Consider the following 24774-nt stretch of genomic DNA (forward strand, 5'->3'; position numbering starts at 1 on the left):
GAGAACGCCGCGCATATATTTTGGAATCCCTCAACACAATACCGCCGGTTTCGGAATGCCATCATAGACTGACGCCACGCATGGATCCAGATTCTCATTGGTTCCCAAGAACTCATCCGCTCTCTTGGTGGTCTAACCACGCCTTTTCTCCAATCATATGTAAACTTTGCATTCAGAAACGTATTTACGTAACTCTGCGGGGCGGACAAAGCCCGTAGCAGTAATTAAACCTGCATTTCTACTCTAGTAGCGTAAGGCTACCTAGTTGGCTGGTAGGGTAGGGAGGGGGGAAATAGGGCGGGGAAGGAGACAGGAAGGCGGGCCAGACTTCTGCCAGCCTCAGGATGGCCTTGGCTGTCCGTGCTTCAGCTGAAGGGCTGAGAGCTTAAAAGTTTCCCGGGGGAAGGCCAGGGACAAGGTTTCACCTGTCCCAAGCAGATCTGGATGGGGGGGACCTTGTCATTATGGAGGGGGTACTGTACAAATGGACCAACTATCTAAGCGGTGAGTATTACCGGTCCTACCTTGTCTTTCTTTGTTGACCCGCTTAAGTTGCGCCATCTCGGCAAATCGTGAACTTGAAGCTGGAAACTGGTCTGTCTAGGTAAAAGAGCGAGGTAGTGACTTTGAAAGAAAGGAAGAAAAGGAAATTGTTGTGGGTGCCCAATTTACATGCTGCTGACTGTTGGAGGTCCTAAGCTTTACAAAGGCCTGGGGGTAGGAGTCTGGCCTCTGCTGTTTTGCCTTTAAGAATCAAGGGATCCTGGCTTGGGAGGACAGTGCAGTCCTGGAAAATAACTCGCATGCTAAAGTTAAATTCAAGTCCTGAAATAGGAGCAGTTGTGGGAAACCATGCAGATGCTGCCCCTAAAGGAGAAAGAATTGGAAAAAAGAGGGACAGAGCACCTCATTTGATTTAAGCAAAAGGGATTTTATGTACCATCTAAAGTTTTTTGCCTAGTATTTATCAGCTGTAAGTGGTTGGAAGCCAGTGCTACACAGTGCTACGAGTGTAGTGAACTATGAATGAAGAACATCTACAGTTTTTTCTAACCTATTTTAAAAAAAATCAGGAGTGGTTAATAATAGTCCAAGGTAATAAAAGAGTGAATAATGTTAGTGTGAGATAATACGTTTCTTTTAAGTTATTATATATTTATTTTAAACTATTTGTATCTATTGTTATTCAACCTGTTCAGTGTTATAATGATAAATGTTTTTATTAATACTAAATGTTGTTGTGTGCCTGTTTTGCACTTAAAGAATCATACGACTGGTTAACTGAGTTTAAGTTGCAAATCTAATATAGAGGTTTTATAGTAATAAGACCCATTGGGCAGCAAAACTTTCTTTTCAATAAGTCAACATACAATACTTAAGAACACAATTATCAATGTGTCTAACAAAGATCCAAACCAATTCAGTAGTTGAAGGGATAAGGGATATGGATAAGGGATTGGTGTATCCATACAGGAATGGAAAGGTGGATTCATCCTCATTAAAATTTCAGATGATCAACAAAAACATTATTCTGTAATGTGCTAGGCAGACACAGAGTGTGGCTCACTCTTATACTTTGAATACAAAGTATTCACAAACTTTGATTCTGACAAATCACATCTGAATCATGGTTTCATATTTGATCTCTTTTCTTTTCTGTGCTTGATTTTTTATGAAGTTCATTGCAGTTCCCTAGCTATCCTTTAAAAATTAGAAACAGAACTTAAATAGAATTTATTAATATTTAGTTACGATTTCTGTAGGAGATTTCTAAAAATGTATATACTTATTCTAGAGCCTATAATCCCCAATTATTGATGAGCTATAGTTCTCATCAACTTTAGCCATCCTAGCACAGGAGATGAGAGTTGAGAGTTGTAATTTAGTAATATTTTGAGGAACAAAAATTTAGATCAATTTAAATAGCTTTAGTAGCAATTATATGATTGTAAGGTTTCTTTTTTACAAGAGAGATAAGAACAGAGGCATTTCCAAGGCAGGTTAAAAGAGCCAAATGCCAAAAACAACTTACCTAATATAAATTCCTTTTCTCCATGTGTCTTGATATTGTATGCATGGATAAAAGAGTGGCACTTACACTGCACGGGTCTTGACTGCTTTCAACATTTTTGATAAAAGTCCTGGATCTTGTGGATGCCTCTACTATGTGTCATTGTATGTTTGTGTATGTATGTATGTATATTAGAAACCCATTCATTAGAAGAAGTATAGTTGGGATTAGAAAGAAACCACTACTTTCTTTTGTTTTCAGATTATAAACTGCATTCTTATAATGTTTATTCTTACCTTTTATAGTGTCTTCTTATAAATCTGTTCAATCCTGCAACATTAGCACTTGATGGAACAATTTTTCTCATATGTTATATCTTAAGATCGTTCATAGATACTTTTAATGAAATGATTTCTTTCTCTTCTCATGTCAAGTGTGTGTGTATGTGTGTGTATTTCTAATTGATAGTGAGGATATTGAAGTAGTGTCTAGCTTCTGCATATTAGGATTATCCATCAATAATATAGGAACCAGCAGTCCAGAAATACACCACAGGCTGGCACTTGATAGAACAACCATGAAGGTCTTGGAAAAGATATTTAGATACCATGATGTGTCTATACCTACAAAGATCAGGGATGACACTTTATGGAAGTGAAATTTGGACTTTGAAGAGGAATATTAATACCTTGGACCTTAATGTCAGAGAGGACTCTTGAGAACACCATGTTCAGCTAAATGAACTAACATGGAGACTAAAGACTAACTAGAGACTAAAATGCACGATCTGAAACTTGAGCTGGCCACGAACAAGGATTGTATATCAGAGGTGGTGACCCTTTGAGAGATGTATGCAACAAAATTTCATTTTGATGTATGCCGATTGGTGTACATTCAAAGTGACAATAAAGTTGTTGTTGTTATTATTGTTGTTGTTGTTGTTGTTGTTATTATTATTATTATTATTATTAAGACTCTAGAAAGTTGAGACTCTAGAAAGAGTACAGAGAAGAGCAACAAAGATGATTGTAGGGGACTGGAGGGTAAAGCATATAAGGAACGGTTGCTGGAATTGGGTATGTCTAGTTTAATGAAGAGAAGGACGAGGGGGGACATGATAGCAGTGTTCCAATATCTCAGGGGCTGCCATAAAGAAGAAGGAGTCAAGCTATTTTCCAAAGTGCCTGAAGGCAGGACAAGAAGCAATGGGTGGAAACTAATCAAGGAGAGAAGCAACCTAGAACTAAGGAGAAACTTCCTTACAGTGAGAACAATTAACCAATGGAACAACCTGCCTCCAGAAGCGGTGAATGCTCCAACACTGGAAGTTGTTAAGAAGAGACTGGACAGCCATTTGTCCGAAATGGTATAGGGTTTCCTGCCTGAGCAGGGGGTTGGACTAGATGACCTTCAAGGTTCCTTCCAACTTTACTATTATTGTTGTTGTTGTTGTTGTTGTTGTTGTTGTTATTATTATTATTATTATTATTATTATTATTATTATTATTATTATTATTATTATTATTAAACAAATGGATCATAAATCAATTTAGAATTCTCATTCATAGCACATAAGGTTTTTACATAATATATTCAAATTGAATGATTTGAGCTTGGTCATTTGTGAAAATGGAAAAGATGGAAAGAAAGAGAAGAATGGGACAATAAGCAGCAAGGTGGAAAGACTCAATTACAGTGGCAATGAGCACTCCATTGGAAGACCTGAAAGACCAAGCTAGGGACAGATCGTAATGGAGAAAATGTCCTTCATATGGAATAAGTCTTAATTAAATCTTAATTAAAATCCATTTGCCTTGGAAAAATATAGAAAAGTATTCTCCAAAAGTATACCTTTTAGAATTTTCAAACAAAAGTAACAAAATAATTCAGGGGGCATTTTAAAAAAGAATAAACCATTCTTTACCATTAAACATTTATATTTTATATAAAAATAATATTAAAAATACAATATTTTATATTAAAATTTAATGCTTTAAAAAGTCACTGTTAAGTTTTGAATACTCTCTTTGTATGTTTGCATTTATAAATTATGCTTTCTGTTACATTAACATTCACAACACTTAAACTTGTGATTTTGTTTTATTCAAGACCCCATAGCTGAAATATAAAGAAATGCTCCATTTCTTCTTCCTTCTGTCTATATGCCATGATCCAAGATATAATAGCATCATAGAATGATCACCCAGATGGTCTCACACATATTGGAGTTAAACATGCCACCTAAACTATAAATGCATTGCATGTAGAAAGAACAGTTCTTGTGCTGGAATTAGACAAAACAGCATGATTTGTGATTCTAATTAGCATATGATCATAACAACATTTATGATAATCAACAACCCAGTGATTAATTAAAAGCTTATATCTACTGAACTGTATGATTATTTACATGATAATTTCTGTTCTCTTGAGATCTAAAGCTGCTTTTTTGCATACAGGTTAAATAGTTGCCTTAATACAAAGGAAAAAAAATACAATATTGGTTAATTATTTCTAGTTTGGATCTAGTATTGTCTCATTTTGTTTTATAATTATTTTTTATGATTTCTCTTTTTCTCTATGACTCTCACATTCGTAACATTCCCCACTAAACTTGTCTTGAGTAACTGAATTCTTTCCCTTCCCACTCAGCCCTCCATCAGAAGTTCATGATATCTATGTACCTTCTACTGAATAATATGTTTATGTTTTTAGTATTAGATGGAACATCGAATCATTAATCTGGGAAAATGGGGTGGGGTGGGGGAATGCTTAATGCTGCTTTAATGGATGTGTATTGGTACACTGTTGCAAGCAAGATTAAGTTAGATTGCTATCCATACCCTAGTTTTACTTAACCCAAAGCTATCTAGGTGAGCAGGACTTCAGTTCCTAGACTAACTGTTCAGTATTAGTCAGACCAGTACTGACTAATACTGATTAATTTGAGAGACAGCTTCACTAAAACCAGTGCAAACAGATTTTTTGAACAGATATATACAAGGTATCTGTTTCTCACAGATGATTCCTTTATAATAGCTTTGCCACATCGGATGGTATGCAAATCCATATGTGGGATGGACTTGGCAGGAGTTGTTATGATTTTTTTTGAGATGTGTTTATCTGTGGGTGTTGTAGAGTGTATCATAATTAATATAAAAGCAAATCTGGTGTGGAATGTTAATAAAAGTAAAGTTCCCTTCAGTAGTTAAATGAACAAATTCCCCTTTCACATTAATCTTTTCCCATCTACAACCATTTTATTTAATTTTATATTTGAAATAAAAATTAATGACTGCTAAGGAAGGGACTGGTTGTTTAACAAAAACCTTGAAAATTTGCAACCTTCCTGAGGCTACAGATTGAACACCCAAACTGTAAGAGAATAATAGCATTATTATTCTCTTAATTGCTTTGCAGTCTCTTGAGCAAAATGGTCTTTTGGAACCAACTGCTTCTAAATCTGTGTTTTTTAATCTTGTCAACTTTAAGATGTGAGGACTTCAACTCCCAGAATTCCTCAGTCAGCTTCCTTAATTAAAGTTAGCTCCTGATTTGATGTGATGATGTGATCTGTATATGTTACCTTTCTTATACAGTGTATAGTATTTGCTAGGGCAAATTCATTAACCATGGAACCAGTTTAGGCTTATTCTTTGACTTGCAATAAAATATTCATTTTTTCCAGTTGTAATTTTAAAAAAAACTGCTTTATTTTTTTCCAGGCTGGCAACCTCGGTGGTTCCTTCTTGCAGGTGGGGTGTTATCCTATTATGACTCAAGGGAAGATGCTTGGAAAGGCTGTAAAGGGAGCATTCAGATGGCAGTTTGTGAAATTCAAGGTAGAGAAACAAGATCCACAAAGTATATCTTCTTGCTTATTAGATTCAGTGACTTTGTCTAGAAACTCATTTGTAGCTTCACAAGCTATGTATAGGAATCTGAGTAAGTGCCATAGACCCATCCTTTTCCAAATATGTTCCTGTGTTTTTTTTCCTCCGCTTTGGCATGAAAAATCATCTTATCTTGCTTTATTTCCTGTTAGATGTGAAAAAGAAGACCTCTGCATTAATATCAGTTAATCAACAGGGACAATAATTTATTAGCTTAGTTTTTAAAATGACATGAAACCCAGAATTAATTTCAATGAAGATATGAAATTAAAAGAAAACTGTAATATCAGGTAAACTAGAATTTTTGTGACAAGAAAGTGGAAAACATGGAAATCCTTAATATGATATATATCCATATTTTGCTTTATTAATCCAAAATACGTTATACAGATCTTAAAATGGCATGCAATACCTCCTCATTTACTCATTCCTAGTGCACTGTGATTCTGCCTATGGATCTATGATTCTAATTTTGTTCTGTTGTGTCCTATCCATAAATTTGGCTGTAGAAAAGAACTATGATTAGTAATTCCAGGAGTTTTCATTTGGTTTATTTAGAAAAAGGAAGAAAAAGGCTGCATATAACCAGACAGGTTGTGTCTGAATCAGGTTAGTCAATCTATATGTGACTGAAGAAATCTTGACTGAGAGTATCATGTCCCACCTAACTCTGTTGATATTAGTTCATTCTATAGATAATACACGCATGGATTTGATGATTCCTGGAGAACAGTGCTTTTATCTAAAAGCTAAAGATACAGGTGAAAGACAAAAATGGTTGGTTGCCCTAGGAACTGCCAAAGCTTGTTTGACAGATATTCGGACATTAAAAGAAAAAGGCAAGCAATTTTCATATGGAGCCTAATTTAATACAGTATTTCTCAGCTTCCCCCAAAGTAACATTTTCTATTTATGTACATTTCCAGTCTTTGAATTACTTGTTGCACAAAAGCTTTATTAAACAGGCTTTGTTTTATTTCTTTCAAAATCATCTCTGTGATTTTCTATCCTTGGAAATCTTTATGCTGAATAGAGATTTAAGTATGAATGTCTCCTTAGTACCTGACAATCTAACAACTACACAGCAATGAATTCCTTCTTTTATAAATCATATTAACTAATTAAAAGCATTATAGTAATGTATAATGTAAGAAAAATGTGTTTTAATAAAAATTGCATTTACTCAAATATTACTTCTAATTTCCGCCAAGTGAAAAGTTATAACCTATCAAAATCTATCTTTAAAACAAGATCTAAAAAAGATCTAGTTTTGTTATATAAGAATATATTATATTCTTATATAAAGACAACTCTTTTTAATTTGAAACTTTGCAAATTATTTTAGCATCAAAAATTAATGCACTGTATTAGTTAATATCAAATTTGCTTTCATAGTTTTCTCTTATACAGCCTTCCAGAATTTAAAGAATAATTAAATGGTCACTTTTCTAAATAGAATATTCTTTGGAAAAATGTTTATTTGTTGAGAAGCCATTAGAGATGCCTTTGATTAAATAAAATGTTTATAACTGTGACTGATTTTTCTAATTTAATTTAGAATTTACAGAAAACACTGAAATGTTGAAAACAAAAATGGTAGAACTTAGATTATATTGTGACCTCCTGGTTCAGCAAGTGGAAAAAATTAAAGCAACTACTACAACTTCACATGTTCAGGTAATATTTTCCAAAAAAGAATTCCAGTTGTCAGATGTATTAGAGTTGAGATTTTTTTAAAGGACTTCAGTGACAATATCCTATAGAGAGAGTTTGCAAAAAGAAATGTTTTATTCAGATTATGTCATTGTAATCTTGTTCTATTATAAGGCTTTTCTTTTGTTCTTAAAAAATATTTTATGGAAATTTCATTGTGGGTTCCATACAGCAACCAATATTTGGCTTTGAAATAGAATTCGTGTCTTCCGAAAGCAGGTCTGGCCTGGCTTTTTTGATGATCTGAGTCACAGTGTTCAGATCACCGTGAACTGCGTCTGCAGGTGAATTAGTCGATTTTCACATATACATAATATGGAAGTGGCTGTATTCTATGCAATACCAATTTGGAAGGTGCTTGATACGTATCTCTTAAATACACCAAAAGCCTTCTCCTTTTGTTAGGTTGCAAAGAACTAACCAGGACAATACGAAATCACCTCTCATGTTTGATTAGAAATAATACTACAGAGAAAATACTTTTGGGAGAGAGAGAAGCTGTGTATATTCCTCTTATTCATGTATATTCTTCTAATTCAAGCAATAGATTGTTACATATAGAATGAATTTTGATATGAGGGGGTTGCCCTGCCCTATCACTCACTTTTAAATGGAAAGGCAAATAGACAAGAGACATCCTGACAATTCAGACTGGCGGCACTTTTCAAGATGCAGAAGCTTCCGAGTTTTCCAGGAAGTCTCAGTCCTACCTGGATAATAAGGTCTTGGTAAAAACAAAAACAAAAAAACAAACATTGTGTGTCCTAGCAGTCTGCTGTACAGTCCGAATCATTCTTCTTGCTTTTAATGAACCTTCAATGCCAAGCTCAGTATCTGACAAACAGGAGAGTTGGGGTCCTTTTGGTGGAGGCATGAAAAATGTTTAAGGTCTTCATCTTTGTACATCCCCCATATATGTCAACAAAAGAACTTCTTTGCTGTCACATCCCAGTATGGAATATACTCCCTAAGAAAATATGTTCACCGTTAAGTTTTGGCTGGAAGAGAAAATACTTTTTTTTTCCCTAGGCATTTTTAAAATTAAAATCAATAATAGATTTTATTATTGCTCTATTTTGAAATTTCATGTATTCCACATTAGCTACACTTATTTCAGTTGCATAGTTATTTCTAGACAGCATCTATATTCCAAACTTTTAGGAAGAGAAGAGACTAAAAAAAATCTACTCTAGCTTTTAAAAAATTGCAGCTTCTATCGCTGTACCTCTATTTAAGTACAAACTACCCTGGAATTTACCAATAAAGATAGTTAAGTAATTTGCTATATAAATAAATATTTAATGCAGATATGTTATCTCAGTTGGAAAAAGTGAATTCTCATATTGAAGATTTGCATTTGGGATAATGTTGATGGCAGGTTGGAAAGCAAAAACACTGGGTAATGCTTGAAAATTTCCAATTTTGCAGCATGGAATTAATATGGGAGTACTGTTGAACTCCAGCTGTGCCACATTCTTGAAGACTCTTGAAGAATGTATGCAGATTGCAAATGCTTCCTTTTCTTCTGAATTGCTGCAACATACTCCAGGAGAAACTTCATATTCAGTTATTCGCAAATTAAACAAGGTAAGTTTATACAATCTCAGATGCTACAAATTAGTTTATAAATTGGCAACTTGTGTTTGCATATGTTTCCCAATACGGTTTGCTCTTTTTGACCACACCTGGAATACTGCAGCCAATTTTGTTCACCATATCACAAAAAAGATGTTGAGAATTTATAAAAAAATCAGAGAAGAACAATTAAGATGATCAAAGGCCTGGAGACTAAAACATACAAAGAACGGCTGCAGACTTGGGTTTGGCTACTCTAAAGAAAATAAGAAACAGGGATGACAGGATAGCAGTATTCCAGTATTTGAGGGGCTGCCACAAAGACGAGGGGTCACGTTATTCTCCAAAGCACCAGAGGGCAGGACAAGGAACAATGGTTGGAAACTGAACAAAGAGAGAAGCAAACTAGAATTAAGGAGAAACTTCCTGACAGTGAGGACAATTAACCAATGGAACAGCTTGCCTTCAGAAATTGTGGGTGCTCCATCACTGGAGGTCTTTAAGAAGAGACTAGACATTAACTTGTCTGAAGTGATATAGGTTCTCCTGCTTGAGCAGAGGGCTGGACTAGAAGACCTCCCTTCCAGCTCTATTCTATTACCATCTCACTGAAACCTCGGAAGGAGAAGTTCAGCAAGAGTCATGTTTTGTGACTCTTGAAAGCATCCACAAATTAATGACATTGCTCAGCATAAACTACTGAACAGTAAAGGCACCACGTTTTGGCAATCTGCAATGAGAATCAAAGCAAAATGCTGGGCAAGTCGTCAGATAGACCTAAAACAAATAAAAGAGATTCCTTCCCAAACAAGTTAAACAACTCCCTCCAAATTTTAGCATTATCTACTAATATGTCATGAAACATTAACTTTCTGTCAAAGAAAATCATTGTAGCGAACAAGCACTATAGGTCTCAGTTGCTAAAAGGGTGACTTTCTATTATAACAACCATTCTTTAGATATTCACAGAATGAGCAGTTCCAAATGCATACATGATTGAACAGGCTGCTTTTGGGCTTTTGGTGTGCATACTCTGGAAAAGAACAAAACAGGCTTATGAACTGATTTTTGTTTTGTCAAGAAAGCCTTATTATGTCTACTTTTTTGTAGAAAATAATATTAAGCAACAAATTTTAAATATGAGGGAGAAATTTATTAACAGGCTAAGTATTTTTAACAGATGTTATAAATATGGTTTGTTCATAAAGTTTTTTAAGATCAACATTTCAGTGTCACGGTTAAAAAAACAATTATCAAGCAGCTTTGTCAAATACTGCTTTGGGTGTGATCTGCAATATTTCAGAAGTTTTGAATTTCGCTCATTGTTGTTCATGGATTGTACACAGCTAGTCCTCGTCTTACAACAGTTCATTTAGTGACCGTTTGAAGTTACCATGGCACTTAAAAAGTGACTTATAACCATTTTTCACACTCAGACCATTGCAGCATCCCCATCATCATATGATTTACATTCGGATGTTTGACAACTGGTTCATATTTATGACGGTTGCAGTGTCCCGGGGTCACGTGATCCCCTTTTATGGCCTTCAGGCAAGCAAAATCAAAGGAGGAAACCAGATTCACTTAACAACCGTGTTACTAATTTAACAACTGTAGTGATTCACTTAACAAATGTGGCAAGGAAGGTGGTAAAATTGGGCAAACCTCGCTTAACAAATTTCTCACTTAGCAACATAAATTTTGGGCTCAATTGTGGTTGTAAGTCGAGGACTACCTGTAACTGGGATGAAATGTGCAATACAGGATTTTTTTCCTTCTGCAATATATCATGTGATTTTTGCTAGTTTATGCCTTTGCCAATATGGTAGTCTGCCTGTACTAGGATACGATGACTTCCACCTGCCCAACCGACATGACAAAAGTTGGCTGGGAAAAGGTGATAGCAGACTTTAGAGTCAGTAGCCAGATCGGGATCTCAAATACAGTGAACATTTTTTTCATAGATCTCTCAGCCTTTAAAGCCGTATGCAGATAAATTAATTATATTTAGAAAATCAATGTCACATCATTGTCAGATTTTAAAAATATAAGCCAAACATATTTCAAACTAGAAAATAAAATAATTGGATAAAAATGACACAAATAGACTTATATGTGCCTCTCAATAAATATTTTATATTGTAAGATCAACCTAGACTGTTACATGTTGATATTCCAGACTTAATACTTTACATTAAGAGATTCCCTTCTCTTTTCTTCTTTACTTGTCACAGCTATTTATGCGTAGTGTGGCATTAACATGAATTTTAGGTTAGCTTAGTTATTTCCTTTTTACTCATTAGGCTAAACTAATTGGAGTACTGTAGCATTCATATATAATGTTTTAATTTTTTCCATATTTTGATGAACTTAAGGTAAAGTACTGAATCCAGAACAACGTTGCCTATGCTTGAGCTCATAGCCAATCTTTTTTTTTTCCTTGCAGCTGAAACTTCCTGCCATACTTAGCCGCGGTGTAACAGAAAGGTACAACTTATTTTTTCTTTGTTTAGTTGAAACGTTTCTCAATGTCTAATCTTTCTGTAATAACAGGGACAAGCTATTGCAAAGAATGATGCTTTAATGAGGTGATTTTACTAAAAGTTCTCAAGGTGTCAAAACAACATCTGGAAAGCCACAAGTTCCTTCCAACTTTCTTTTTTTAATGACCAGAGGTCTCTCTTACTTTTGAACTCTGTCCATATAAAAAAAAATTGAGGTGAGGACATTATGCATGCCAAGCATTAATCTGGCTTTCCTTCCCCCCCCCCTTTCTTTCTTCCCAGGAAGATGGAACTAAAGAAATGTGAAAATGGGTCTATTTATAAAAACACTACCCTTCCTGAAAAAACTTTTATTGAAAAATCATCTCCTGTACCCCTAAAGAGAAGCGAAACGAAAGGTAAGAAAAATATTGGGGTCTGCAAGATCTTCTCCAGGGAAGGGCCCTTATTTGTTCTCTGAAGAATCTATGGAGAAATTATTTCATATGCAGCCATAACAGAATTCTGAGTTGATACAGAATACGCATGTATGAGCTCAACCTTGAAGAGGGCCAATTTGAACACAATATCATGCACCACTTTGCAATGTGCTTTTCACTCTGTGGCTGTCCTTTGTGCCAGGTTATGAAAGACTGATAAAGTCACATCTGAAGGGGGGAAAAAGAGGGATGAAAGACAGAAGAATAAAGACATAGAAAGAGAGATGAGTGAATGGATATGTATTTGTGAAGAGATGTGACCTCCCTCTCTATAATACCCAAACTTTTGAATAGAGAGTTGTGAGGAGTTTGTCATTGTGCTGTTATGATGTTAAGGGATAATGTTCAAGACAGAGAGGCACTGGAGAATCGAATTAGAGTAATAAGGATATAGAGTCTTCTGAAATTTGATTTGTTATTTATTTTCCTATTGCTTGAAAAAATATTTATGGATTTGCTAACTAAATAAATGATAATGCATCTCCAGCTTTGTTACCCAGATACATCATATCTAAATCCATTCTGGTCTTTTTGATATTAACCAGAAGTCATATTCTCCACAACTACCCTCCTTCACACTATTTAAAGATTTTTGTTTCTTTAAATCTAAGGTAGCCCCAGTAAAGATGGAGAAAACAAGCTGCTGCCACAAAGGAACATTCAAGACAACAAATCTTTAGAGCCTTTAGAAGAATCTGTAAACATATCAGATTTTCCTACTTTCTTCAGTGCTATGAAGTATAGGTAATGTGCCACCTGGATGGAGCATGCCCCAAAAATCTTAAGTAATGGAATTCAGTGCAGAGCAGCATAAATCTCCACAGAATTTGCCAACTACATGCTTGCCTAATATGATTTATGATAGCAGAAAAACTAGTAAACTTTTATAAATATTATAAACTACAGGTAGTCCTTGAATCTTAACCAGTCATTTTATGATCGTTCAGAGTTACAATAGAAATAAAACAGCCCATAAAGCATCCTCAATTATCACAAATGGTTACACCACCACCCCTCCTGCGGTCATGTAACTGCATATTGGGCAGGGCAGCTTTATGACCAATTGTGGCATTCCAAAGTCATAAGACCATAATTTATATTTTTGGGTTTTGTTTGTTTTTGTTTTTTGTTTTGGCAGAAAATGCTGGTTCATTTAATGTTCACACCATTTGCTTAATTCTGGCTTGAAAAAGACCATAAAATTACTTCTGGTCACATAGATGCCTTGATCTGCGGCCATAACAGAACTGTAACCAATCATGATTACATTTGTAAATCAAAGACTACCTGCAGAAGGTTTTGAAATAGGATTCAGGGTGGAATTATTTTTATTGCTATCGCGGGGTTCATTTGGCGACTATTCATGTTCTGTTTGCATTCTTTTCCAAAGATTTAGTGATATCAAGCTTTTTGAAGATGGAGGAATACCAACAGAAGAATTTCTGAATTCCTGTTATGAAATAGTTCCAGTCTTGGGTAAGCATGATTGCTGGTTTTCTCCATAACATTTATTTTATATGAATATCTCTGTTTGGCTGCTTTGGTTGTTCTATGCTGGGTCATAGAATAGAGTCTACAATTTATAAACAGGTGGTCCTTAGTTATCCTCAGTATTTGCTTGTTGCCTTAGGCTTTTCCAGAATAATTCAGTAAAGTAAATACATCTTTCTTTTTTATGAGAGATAGGAAGATAGAGAATGATTTGAGAAGTTGTTATGGGTTATTGGTGGCAATAACCCATAATTAACCAATAATAACCCATAGTTGTTAAGGGTTATTGGTGGCAAGAAGACATCCTGAGAATAATGAATTTGGTTACAGTTGGTTTTGGCAGATACAGCAGATCATTTTCCTTTTTTAAGATACTAACTTTATTAAAAGTTTTGATTCCAATAATATTTTCGCTGCAGAATTTTTTTCCTGGAGGGTGTCTTGGCATATGTTTTCATTTAATTTTAATTAATTCATTTTTATTCTACATTTTTTAAAAAATAATTCAAGACAGCAAACATACCTAATATTCCTTCTTTCTCCTAACTTTCCCACAACAACCCTTCCAGGTGATCTGGGCTAAGAGAGAGAACTGGTCCAAAGTCACCAAGCTGGTTTTCATGCCAAAACGGGACTAGAGCTCAGAACCTGTTATTTTCTAGCCTGGTGCCTTAACCACTAAATCAAATTGGCTTGCAGTGTATACATTCAGACATTCAGTATGTCTGAAATAAGCCTTAAAAATGTTGAAGGTTACATATAGGGTAAAGTAAGGACCTACTTGTGTGACCTTCATTAGAGAAAGCTTTTTATTTGTTTCCTTGGTACCAAGCAATAATCAGTGAAACTCTAAATAGACTCATAGACCACTTTATAAATGTTTCATTATTTATTTTTCTTCTCGCTCTTCCTTTATTTCCATGGAACTCCATTTATTTCCATAGTGGTTTCTTTGGATGCTGCCTTCTATCTAGGCATGAAACATATCAAGATCCATAGCACCATGATCTTGATTTGTCTGAAAGATTTGATTTCAAGAAATTGTTTATTTATTTTTATTCATTAAATTTATATGCCACACATCTCCCTACTTAAAGTAATATTAGTTCAGAGTGTAATTGAGAAACTGCTAAATATTTAGCTCATTTTGACCAGGTTCAATTTCTTATGCTTCTCCACTGCATCCCCACCACGTTAGCTCGTGTTTATAGGTAGTCCCCAGTTTAGAACCTTAATGGAGCCTGGGATTTCTATCATGGATTGTAAGTTGAAGGACCCAAGTGACTGGGCCTGATTTATGACTTTTTTGTGGCAATTATTAAGTGAACATCCTAGTTGTTAAGTGAATCTAGTGATAATTAAGTAAATCAACATTAGGAAATGACCTGGAAAGGCCAGAAATAGGCAGAAGCCATTATAAATTACAGTCACATGACCTCAAAACACTGTGTCCAGTCAAGAAGGTGAGCTGGTTGTCAAGCGCATGAAATGAGGTCATGTGACTGTGGTGTCAAAGGATGCAATCATTGGAACTACAGAATCAAGTCATGAAGTTTTGGAGGGATCCGTCCTAACTTTGAACAGTTTGTAAGTGATCAGTCATCAAGTAAGAACTATTTGCATAGGGACAAATCTTATAAAAAAATTGTTCCATCAGGCTTGAGCTGACTTCCCAAAATGGCTCTAAATGTGTGTAGTGGCCATGGAATTTCTAAAGCCATTTTGCTCTAGGAAGTCTGCAAAGCCTGAAAAGGCTAACTATTATTATTATGAAGAAGTTTCCCCTCACCTGCCAGAGGGAAAGGCTAGTGAGATGCTTTGGATATTTATCACGAAAGACTTAAAAATATCTTGTAAAGACCTTTGCTAAACAGTAAATGTGACTGATGGCTTTTAAACTGTCTTTTTTAGGATTTGAGATAGATTTTTGTTTTTATCATTACAGGTGGTCCTCACTTAATGGCAACTTATTCAATAACTATTTAAACTTATGAAGGCAGTGAGCGAATGGTACTTACAACCATTTTTCACACTTATAGTGGTTGCAGGATCTCCACAGATACATGATCATGATCTGGACCTTTGGTGCCCAGTTTGCAATTATGACAACTTTCCATCCCACAGTCACCATTTGCGATCTTCTTTGCCAGTTTCTGACAAGCAGAGTCAGTGGGGAAGCCAGCAGAAAGTCACAAATGGTGATCACACATGACAGCATACTTAACAGCAACCAGTACTAGAATACATCGCTAAGGATATGATCATGTGATGCTGCATTTTATGATTTAAATTCTTGTTCCAATTCTTGTCATTAAGTGAGGGCTAGCTGTACTTTTCTCAAAAATTATGCCCGAACCTGGGATCAGTGCTTTGTATCCAACATAGATGCTTTGCAAATAGTTTGCAGCTTTGGCATCATTTGGAGTGGAAGGAGGTTTTTTTATTATTAATAATAATAATTTTGTCCTGTTCTTAAAAAGAATGAGAGCAGTGAATTAAGAACAATGATGTCATGTAGACTTTTGGAAAGAAGAAGCATGCCAGATTTATGTTATCAGAAAATTGAGATATATTCCACAATGTCTCTCTGTTTGGGGAGACAGTTCTTTTTTTCTTTTTATAATCCTGTAATCCCTTTTATCGGGGTGGAGTTGGGGTGATTGAATGGAGCCAAGTGTAAACTGGATGCCCTTAATGATGCCTACACAGAGTTTGCAGTAGACATTTTCTCTATATGCCCTGATAGAGAAACATCTGCCTAGGACTGGACTCTCAACCTTCCGAGTGGGAGGCAAAAACATATAAGGAACGGCTGCTGGAATTGGGTATGTCTAGTTTAACGAAGAGAAGGACGAGGGGGGACATGATAGCAGTGTTCCAATATCTCAGGGGCTGCCACAAAGAAGAGGGAGTCAAGCTATTCTCCAAGGCGCCTGAAGGCAGGACAAGAAGCAACGGATGGAAACTAATCAAGGAGAGAAGCAACCTAGAACNAGAAGAAACTGGACAGCCATTTGTCCAAAATGGTATAGGGTTTCCTGCCTGAGCAGGGGGTTGGACTAGATGACCTCCAAGGTCCCTTCCAACTTTACCATTATTATTATTATTATTATTATTATTATTATTATTATTATTATTATTATTATTATTATTATTATTATTATTATTATTATTATTATTATTATTATTATTATTATTATCTTCACCTCTAGGCCACCCGGCCACTCATGGGGAGACAATATCTGACAACAAAAATAATTCTTCCTCCACTGTTCCCGTAGAGTAAGAGGGAGAAGAGAAATTCTGATACACAGGCAGAATTCCCCTTGTGTAATATCAGATGTAGGCCAAGGATGGTATCCTTCCTGCTCTTTTGTGCTAAATCAGAATTTCGTCGGTGGCAGTTAAAGAGGGCATTGAGGGAAACAAACTTTTGAAAAAGACAATGTTTTCTTTTTTTTCTAGACAAACTTGGACCCACAGTCTTTGCCCCTGTTAAAATGGATTTTGAAGGAAATATAAAGGTAATAGATTCAGTTTAACATTCAGTGGCCATTAATATAACTTTCTTAGCATTGTAGAACTGAAAGGAACCATTTAGATCAGGGGTAGTCAACCTTGGCTCTTTTATGACTCGTGGACTTCAACTCCCAGAATTCCTGAGCTTAGCTGGCTCAGGAATTCTGGGAGTTGAAGTCCACGAGTCATAAAAGAGCCAAGGTTGACTACCCCTGATTTAGATGATCATGTACTCGAGCTGAAAATAAAATAAATCTGGCCAAGATATGTCAATATATCTAAGATCTTACCATCTCCCAGGTACTAAGTTCAGGGATCAGACTGCTCTTAGAATTAGGCAGGTTTTTGTAATTTTCACTGGCATCTGCCTTGCTGTAACTTCAGCTTATTCTCCCATGTTTTACTCCCCCCCCCCTTCCATTCAATCATGTCTGATTCTTGAAGACTGCCTGGACTGCAACTTTCTTTCAGAGTTTTTTACAAGTGCTTTACCATTGCCTCCTTCCTACGGCTCAGATAAAATGACTAGTCCTTCATGCCCAAGGCAGGACTACAATTCTCAGTCTCCCAGTTTCTAGCCTGATGTCTTAGCCATTATACCAAACTGAGTTTCATGTTTTAAATGCCTAGACATATAAAATAAGCTATACTTTATTTTATGTAGTTGATGATGTACCTTCATGTACTTCAAGAGAGCTACATTAAAGAGAGCTATTGTATCTCCGCACAGGGCCTTTCTGGGCTCATGTCTTTGGCACTCTTGTTCTGTCCCCCGTCCGACTCACACCCCCCAACCAGTCAGCCGAGGGCTAAAAGACTGCTCAGCACTGCCAAATACAGATAAACACTTGGCAGCAACTCCGTGGCTGCCTGCCAAGACCTTTACTGATAACACAATACAAACACAAGACAAGTCCAGGATAATTGCCGGAGTGCTGCAACATAAGATTCAGCAAAATTNTCAAACGGCACACCCCTTGCTTATATAGCCTGTGGGGTGTGGCCCAGTGACTCAGCTGAAATCTCTGGCACGGCGTTTTAGCTGCTGCGCACGCTTGTCCCTCCGACGCTGGCGTGGATCCAGCCAAGACGTATCCTCCTCAGAGTCCGATACACCTGGCTCCTGGCCAATCCCAGAAGCACCTGGCTCCTGGCCAATCTCTTCTCCGTCGGAAGGCACCGAAGGCCGCACCAGAGGGGAAGGTCCTGGAGAGGGAGGCCTGGCCATCTCCTCTCCTTCATGTTCAGAGCCTTCCTCCTCCGATGAGAGGGACCCACAGGACGGAGCCACAACAACTCTATTGCAAAGCAGCTTTCTCACACTGTCACTGCTTGTTTTAGCAGGCCAGTGGGAGAACCCAAATCAGGGGGCAGCGAATGGCCTGGTCCCATCCCAGTTCTTTTCCATGCACCACTAACTTTTTGTGGCAACAAAAGTTTTTTTTTTTTTTAAAGGAAGCCAGATGCTATGGGATAGGGGAGGAGTGATGATACCAGCACCTTAGTTTCTAAAAAGCAGTGGAAATCTTGATAAAAATGGAGTTCTTGACAGTGAAAAGCCATCTTGCCCTGCAGTTCCAGAGGAAATTGCTGAATGGAAAACTGGATACTTAACTCTGAAAGTTCTCAAAGTCCAAAAATGGAGACTTGCGAGGACAATTGTTACCTGCAGAAAGCTCTTCTATTATCTTTCCTCTAGGTTGAAATATATTCTGTTATCCGTTTCTCCCTTTTTAGGACTTAATTTCTAATCTTCTCATTGTTACTTAGCTTTTTTCAAAGAGAACTAGATTCAGAAATAGCCCAAGGCTTTTCAGAGAAGGAGAAACACCAGTCTTGGAAGAACCTCCAGCCAGAATGCATATTTAGAGTTTTAAAGACTAGTTTTGCAATCACTGGTCTAGAGGCATGCAGTATTTGGATTGGAATTTGGCAAAAATGCTTTCTGTCTTACATGACATAACAATAGTGGCTGTTTTCACACCGAATTCAATGCACCTGTGACTCTCAGTCCCAACATTAAATTAAGTAAAGATGTTGGATACCAGCATGTTTATATCTAAAAGCGTTTTTTTTGTTTGCTAAAAAGTCTAAAATGTATGTTTGACATCTCTGCTCCTTTCAGAAAATAAATCAGAAATATATCACCAACAAAGAGGATTTCTGTAGTCTTCAAAAAATTGTCCTTCATGAGTTGAGCACCGAAGTGGCCCAAATTCGACACTCTGCTACACAGGCTCTCCTCTGGCTTAAAAGGTCAGTTTTCTGATCTCGTGTGTGTGTGTGTGTGTGTGACTGAGATGACTTTCATGGTGAACCAATAGTGGGGACTTGCCTTTGCTCTATAATCTGTAAATAATGTTTACTTTTTAAGAAAACAGTTGCATTTGGGTCACATTACATCTCAGATCACATGCAAAACAAATAGGATCAAGATATCACTTGTGTTTATAAACACTAAAAATATGTGGTCTTGTGCATCATGATCAGTCTTTGCGTGTAAGTTATAGACTAGCCAGTTATTGGGAATGTTATAAAACAAGAATGTTAAGAAAATATTCTCCATATTACAGAGAAGAGATAGCGAGGAGCTATGAAAATCTTTTCTAATTAAAAGCAGACTACAAATTTTCAGATTCGGCTATAAACTTAAGCCTTGATGTTACCTCACTGTTATATCCAAATGTTCAAGAAGATGATTTGATTTGTAAAGTTTCAATGCCACTTCACTTGTCAGCAGAATTGTGAAGAAATTTTACAGGACAATGTGTTTAGTCTTATCTTATTAAATGTACATAGGTGTCAAAGGTTATTGCTGGTATTTGATAACAACATGCATAAAACAATATATAGACATTGAATATGTATGTTGGACTTGTTAGCAACTTTTCACCATCATAGTGGGCTTTATGCTTAACATTTTCAAAACCAGTGCCTAGATTCTAGAAAGAGCTTTGCTTTTTGCAAACATTCAAGATAGATTTAGAAACATTATAAAAATAAGAAAAAATCCTCAGCCAACTTAATGTGATGAATTTAAAAAGCCAAAATAATAATTTTGTCATTGTTTTCTTATACTCTTGAAATACCTGGAAAAATGTCCTTGCCTTTACAAGAACTGATTTGTGCGAATGGAATGAAATGTTTGTTCTTTAGGATATTTTTTTTTCTAGGAAGGTGTGTTTTCATTTGTTTGAAATTGTATTTGATTTTTAAATATTTGTAATTTAAAAATCAGAACTTGTTTTTAGAAATAGTAGTAATTGATATGTACAGAATTCATAGATGTGGATCCACAGAGCTGAGAGGCATGTTGGGCATCTTCCTGTTGGTATACAAAAAGCTTTGAAACAGCATCTTAAAACTAAGTCACAGAGACTGCAAATCACAGTCCTGCCTTTGTCTTCCTTTGCAAAAATGAATGGAATATTTTTAGAGAAGTAATACTCCTTGTTTGTTATAAACAGAGGCTTAAAATTTTTGAAGGAGTTCTTGACAGAACTAAAGAATGGAGAGAAAAACATCCAGACAGCACTGAGTAAGTATGGAATATTTTGTGAAATTTTACAAATGTGAGAAAGAAAAGCAAATAAACCTGTGCAATCATTACCTTTGTTTAGATTACATATACTTAGTTTAAAAAAAAACAAAGCTTAAAGTGAAAAGGAAACCCAATTTTTGTGTTTGAAAAAATATCGTGGTTAGAAAGATTTTGCATGAATAAGAAACCTCTGTTTCTTTTTTTTTGGCTGCTTCTGATCTGAATTCAGCATCACGCAACTGATTTCCTTTCTTTTTGCAGACAAAGCTTATGGCAAAACATTACGACAGTATCATGGCTGGGTTGTTCGAGGTGTTTTTGCGGTAAGTCCTCACTGCTTTCCCAAAGAGTTACGGTAAGATGATCCACTGCTTTGAAATATTTGATCCTGCCCTGCTGGACAAGCAGGAAATATTTCCTTTGACACATCAGTAGTTGCCCTTTTTTCTCCTGTATTGGTTCTAGTCAAGAAAATATTGATTACCCCAAGTATAGGTCAACCTAATCGAGAGGTCTGATGTTGAATGCAAGGTTTCATGGGAAGAACATCTACGGCTGCATCTTGTCCCATCCTCAGTGCTGGAGGACCAAATCTTTTGGTATCCATGGAGTGTTCTTTGAGCCGGAAACATGCAGTCTTTGGGACAGTGCTTCTCAACCTTTCCAACTGTGAGATGTGTGGACTTCAATTCCCACATTTCTTAAAGCTGACAAAGTTGGTGAACACTGCTTTGGAGGTTAAAGCTTTGATCCAAATAATGATATGTCAGAATAAACTGAATGGATCCTTTTTTTAAAAAAAGATTTAAATTCATATGAATGCATCATTATTTCATTTAAAATCTTTTCTTCTATTTAAAATCACAGCTGAAGGGCTACTTTTAAAAGAAATTGAATGGGCACATGGTCACCCCATCCAAATGCCCCTAAGTGGTCTCCAAGATTAGATCACAATTTAATTGTGACAAATATCTTGTGGTTGTGATTCAGTATCATATAAATGATTTAGATGTGAGGATAGAAGGGGAACTTATCAGATTTGCAGATGACAGCAAGCTGGCAGGATTAGTCAATACTCCGGAAGATAGGCTCAAGGTACAGAAGGATCTCAACAAGGCTGCACGCAGGGCCTTATCTAACAAAATGTTGAGAAAATTAAGGTTCTAAGTTTAGGCAAGAAAAATTAAATGTTCAGGTATAGAACAGGTGGCATCTGGCTCAATAGTGTAAACTACAAGAGGGATCTGGGAGTCCTAGTGGACAATCACTTAAATATGAGCCAGCAGTGTGCTGCAGCTACCAAAAAAGCCAACACAGTCCTAGGCTGCATTAACAGAGGGATGGAATCAAGATCACATGAAGTGTTAATACCACTGGAATACAAGACCACCCTTGGAATACTGCATCCAATTTTGGTCATATAATATAGAAAGTTTTGGTTGCATGATATAGAAAGAGTGCACAGAAGAGCAAAAAGATGATTAGGGGATTGGAGGCAAAAACATAGGAAGAATGGTTTCAGGAATTAGGTATATCTAATGAAGAGAAGGACTAGGAGTGACAGGATAGCAGTGTACCAATATCTAAAGGGCTGCCACAAAGAACAAGGGGTCAACCTATTCTCCAAACTACCTGAAGGCAAAATAAGAAGCAATGAATGGAAATTAATCGAGAGACCCAACCTAGAAGAAAGGAGAAATTTCCTGGCAGTTAGAACAACTTGACTCCAGAAGTTGTGAGTGCTCCAACATTGAAGGTTTTTAAGATGAGATAGGGCAACCATTTGTCTGAAATGATATAGGATCTCCTGCTTGAGCAGGGGGGGGGGGGGTTGGACTGGAAGACCTCCAAGGTCTCTTCCAACTCTGTTATTCTGTTAAATATGAACATAATTTTGTGATAGAAGTAATAGCAGAAGTAGTAGAAATAGGTTTTTACATATTAGTCAAAAGGTTATATCAAACTCACGAATGGTCATGCATATTACAGCCATGGACTTTAAAATTAAAATGTAAGCATTCTGTCTTTTTGATTTTTTGCCTGTAAAGAAAATTGCATCACATGTGGAAGGAGCAATAGCACATCATCTTGCAAACTCCAGGTTGCTCAAGAACTTGCTAGGAATGAAGTTGTTCTTCGAAATAGTGATGCAAAACTGGAATCATTGTTCTAGCTCCCAAATGCTATGCTGTTAGCTATGGCTGTGATATTTCCATTTCACCAGTGAGCCCAGAAATCCCTAGATGTCTGGAGGGTGCTCTGGGTTGGGCTGCCTTTCTTCTGTCCAGAGGTACTTCTGGATTATCAGACTGACAGCTTTCTTGCTGTTTTTTATGAAAGATGATGATGAATACAATTGTAATGGACCTTCTGATGCTGGGGAGAATGAAGATTCAGGGAACCTAGAAATACATTTGGCTTTGGCTTGTGCATTTTAAGAAGCATCGCAAGAGAATCAATGAGTCCAATGCATGCTTTAAAACAGCGGTTCTCAACCTATGGGTCACAACCCCATTTGGGGTCGATCGACCATTTCACGGGGGTCGCCAAGCAAGGCTGTCCGCCATTTTTTTCCCCTTTTCCGGCGGGTGCCTTACCTCCCTTGAGCTGGGCCAGCTGGTGGTCGGCCTGCTCCGTCTCTGCCGCTTGCCAGCTACGCCTCGGCCGGCGCAGGGGGCGGAACCACGCATGTGCGGCGCTCCCGGGCAGGGAAAGTCCTCGACTTACGACCGGTTGGGTAGTCCTCAACTTACGACCGGTTTAGTCCTTGACTTACGACCGGTTTAGTCCTCGACTTACGACCGGTTGGGGGTCGCAGCATTAAAAAGGTTGAGAACCACTGCTTTAAAATGTTACCTTGTTAGGTAAACCACTGTGCTGCCATTGTAGAGACCTCTCTCTGTGTTGAAAAGCTGGTGTCAGAAGAAAAACAATATAAGACTCCAGCAAAAGCTAAAACCTAGAACCTGAAAAGCAATGTTGGAAGAAAGAGATAGCCTCAATCTTTTATCCTTACAAAATAATTGTTCAGTTTGGATAGGTAATAGATTGCTATATACACACTCTTTCCTGTGTATTTAATAATTGCATCCATCTGTTACTTTAAACAGTATCATTTGGTAACAGGCTTTAGAAGGCATTCCAGATGCTCAAGCCAATTGAAAGCATGTGGGTCTATGTGTGGCCCTGGGAGTGTTGACTTCTATATAGATCTGATACCACTCTTAAGTAATTTACCTTAGTTATATAGACCTAAAGTAATTTTTCTTTCTATTTATCGTTATCATCCAGTGCAAATGATAAAGTATAAATTAGAAGAGACCATGCTTGACTTCCTTTTTCCCCTTTTTCCTTGCAGCTAGCTCTAAGAGCATCTCCCACCTATGAAGGCTTTATGGCTGCATTGTCGCTTGCAGAATGTGAAAATCAAGAAGAAGCTTTTTATCATGGAATGCAGCGGGACCTTAATGTTTACCTACCAGCTATGGAAAAGCAGCTCAAAATCTTGGATGCACTGTATGAAGAACATGGACTGGAGTCAGATGAAGTGGTCTGATCTCAGCACAAACAGTGCTTTGCATATTCAGGGATTCTGTCCATCAGTGTACTACATTGTTCTTTTCCTCAGAAAGCTGTATCTGTATTTGTTTTTTTTCCATACATGGGAAAAAAATTCCATGCTTCTTCTTTTTTTTTAATATACAGTTTTAAAAAATACTTGTTTTGTGTTTTAAATGCAAAGTTGCTATATAATCTAGCTGGGTTCTGCCTATCTTTATGGCAAGGTCCTTAGAGTAGATCTGTTGCTTATTTGCTGAATACAAGGCCAAATATGGCAGTGGCTCTAATTTAGTACCATTTGGTTGGACTAATTAGAGCTTGCTGAAGCATTTATTCCAACACAGTGATGAGCAGAATATAGACCTACAACTGTAAAACTTATCCAGGATATCCAAGCTACACATCCCATACAAAATTACCATTTTGTAAAGGATTTATATCATAAGTACATGTGTTGCTCTCCCCTCCTTTGCTGAGTTCATCATTG

The 24774-nt window shown here is 36.7% G+C and overlaps 1 protein-coding gene across 1 annotated transcript; it reads left to right on the forward strand.

The window, feature by feature from the left end:
* Positions 1-316: 316 nt before the first annotated feature.
* On the forward strand, positions 317-24376 carry PLEKHA8 (pleckstrin homology domain containing A8). The gene is made up of 14 exons (XM_015810606.1): positions 317-504; positions 5737-5853; positions 6588-6743; positions 7463-7581; positions 9046-9204; positions 11639-11679; positions 11979-12094; positions 12787-12919; positions 13566-13651; positions 17132-17190; positions 19311-19441; positions 20653-20723; positions 20988-21049; positions 24085-24376. Exons 1-14 carry the CDS (start codon positions 465-467, stop codon positions 24280-24282), a joined length of 1488 nt encoding a protein of 495 aa, XP_015666092.1. The 5' UTR covers positions 317-464; the 3' UTR covers positions 24283-24376.
* The last annotated feature ends 398 nt before the right edge of the window (positions 24377-24774 follow it).

Source organism: Protobothrops mucrosquamatus, unplaced genomic scaffold, assembly GCF_001527695.2.
Source record: "Protobothrops mucrosquamatus isolate PMUCROS unplaced genomic scaffold, P.Mucros_1.0 scaffold12, whole genome shotgun sequence".
NCBI lineage: Eukaryota > Metazoa > Chordata > Lepidosauria > Squamata > Viperidae > Protobothrops > Protobothrops mucrosquamatus.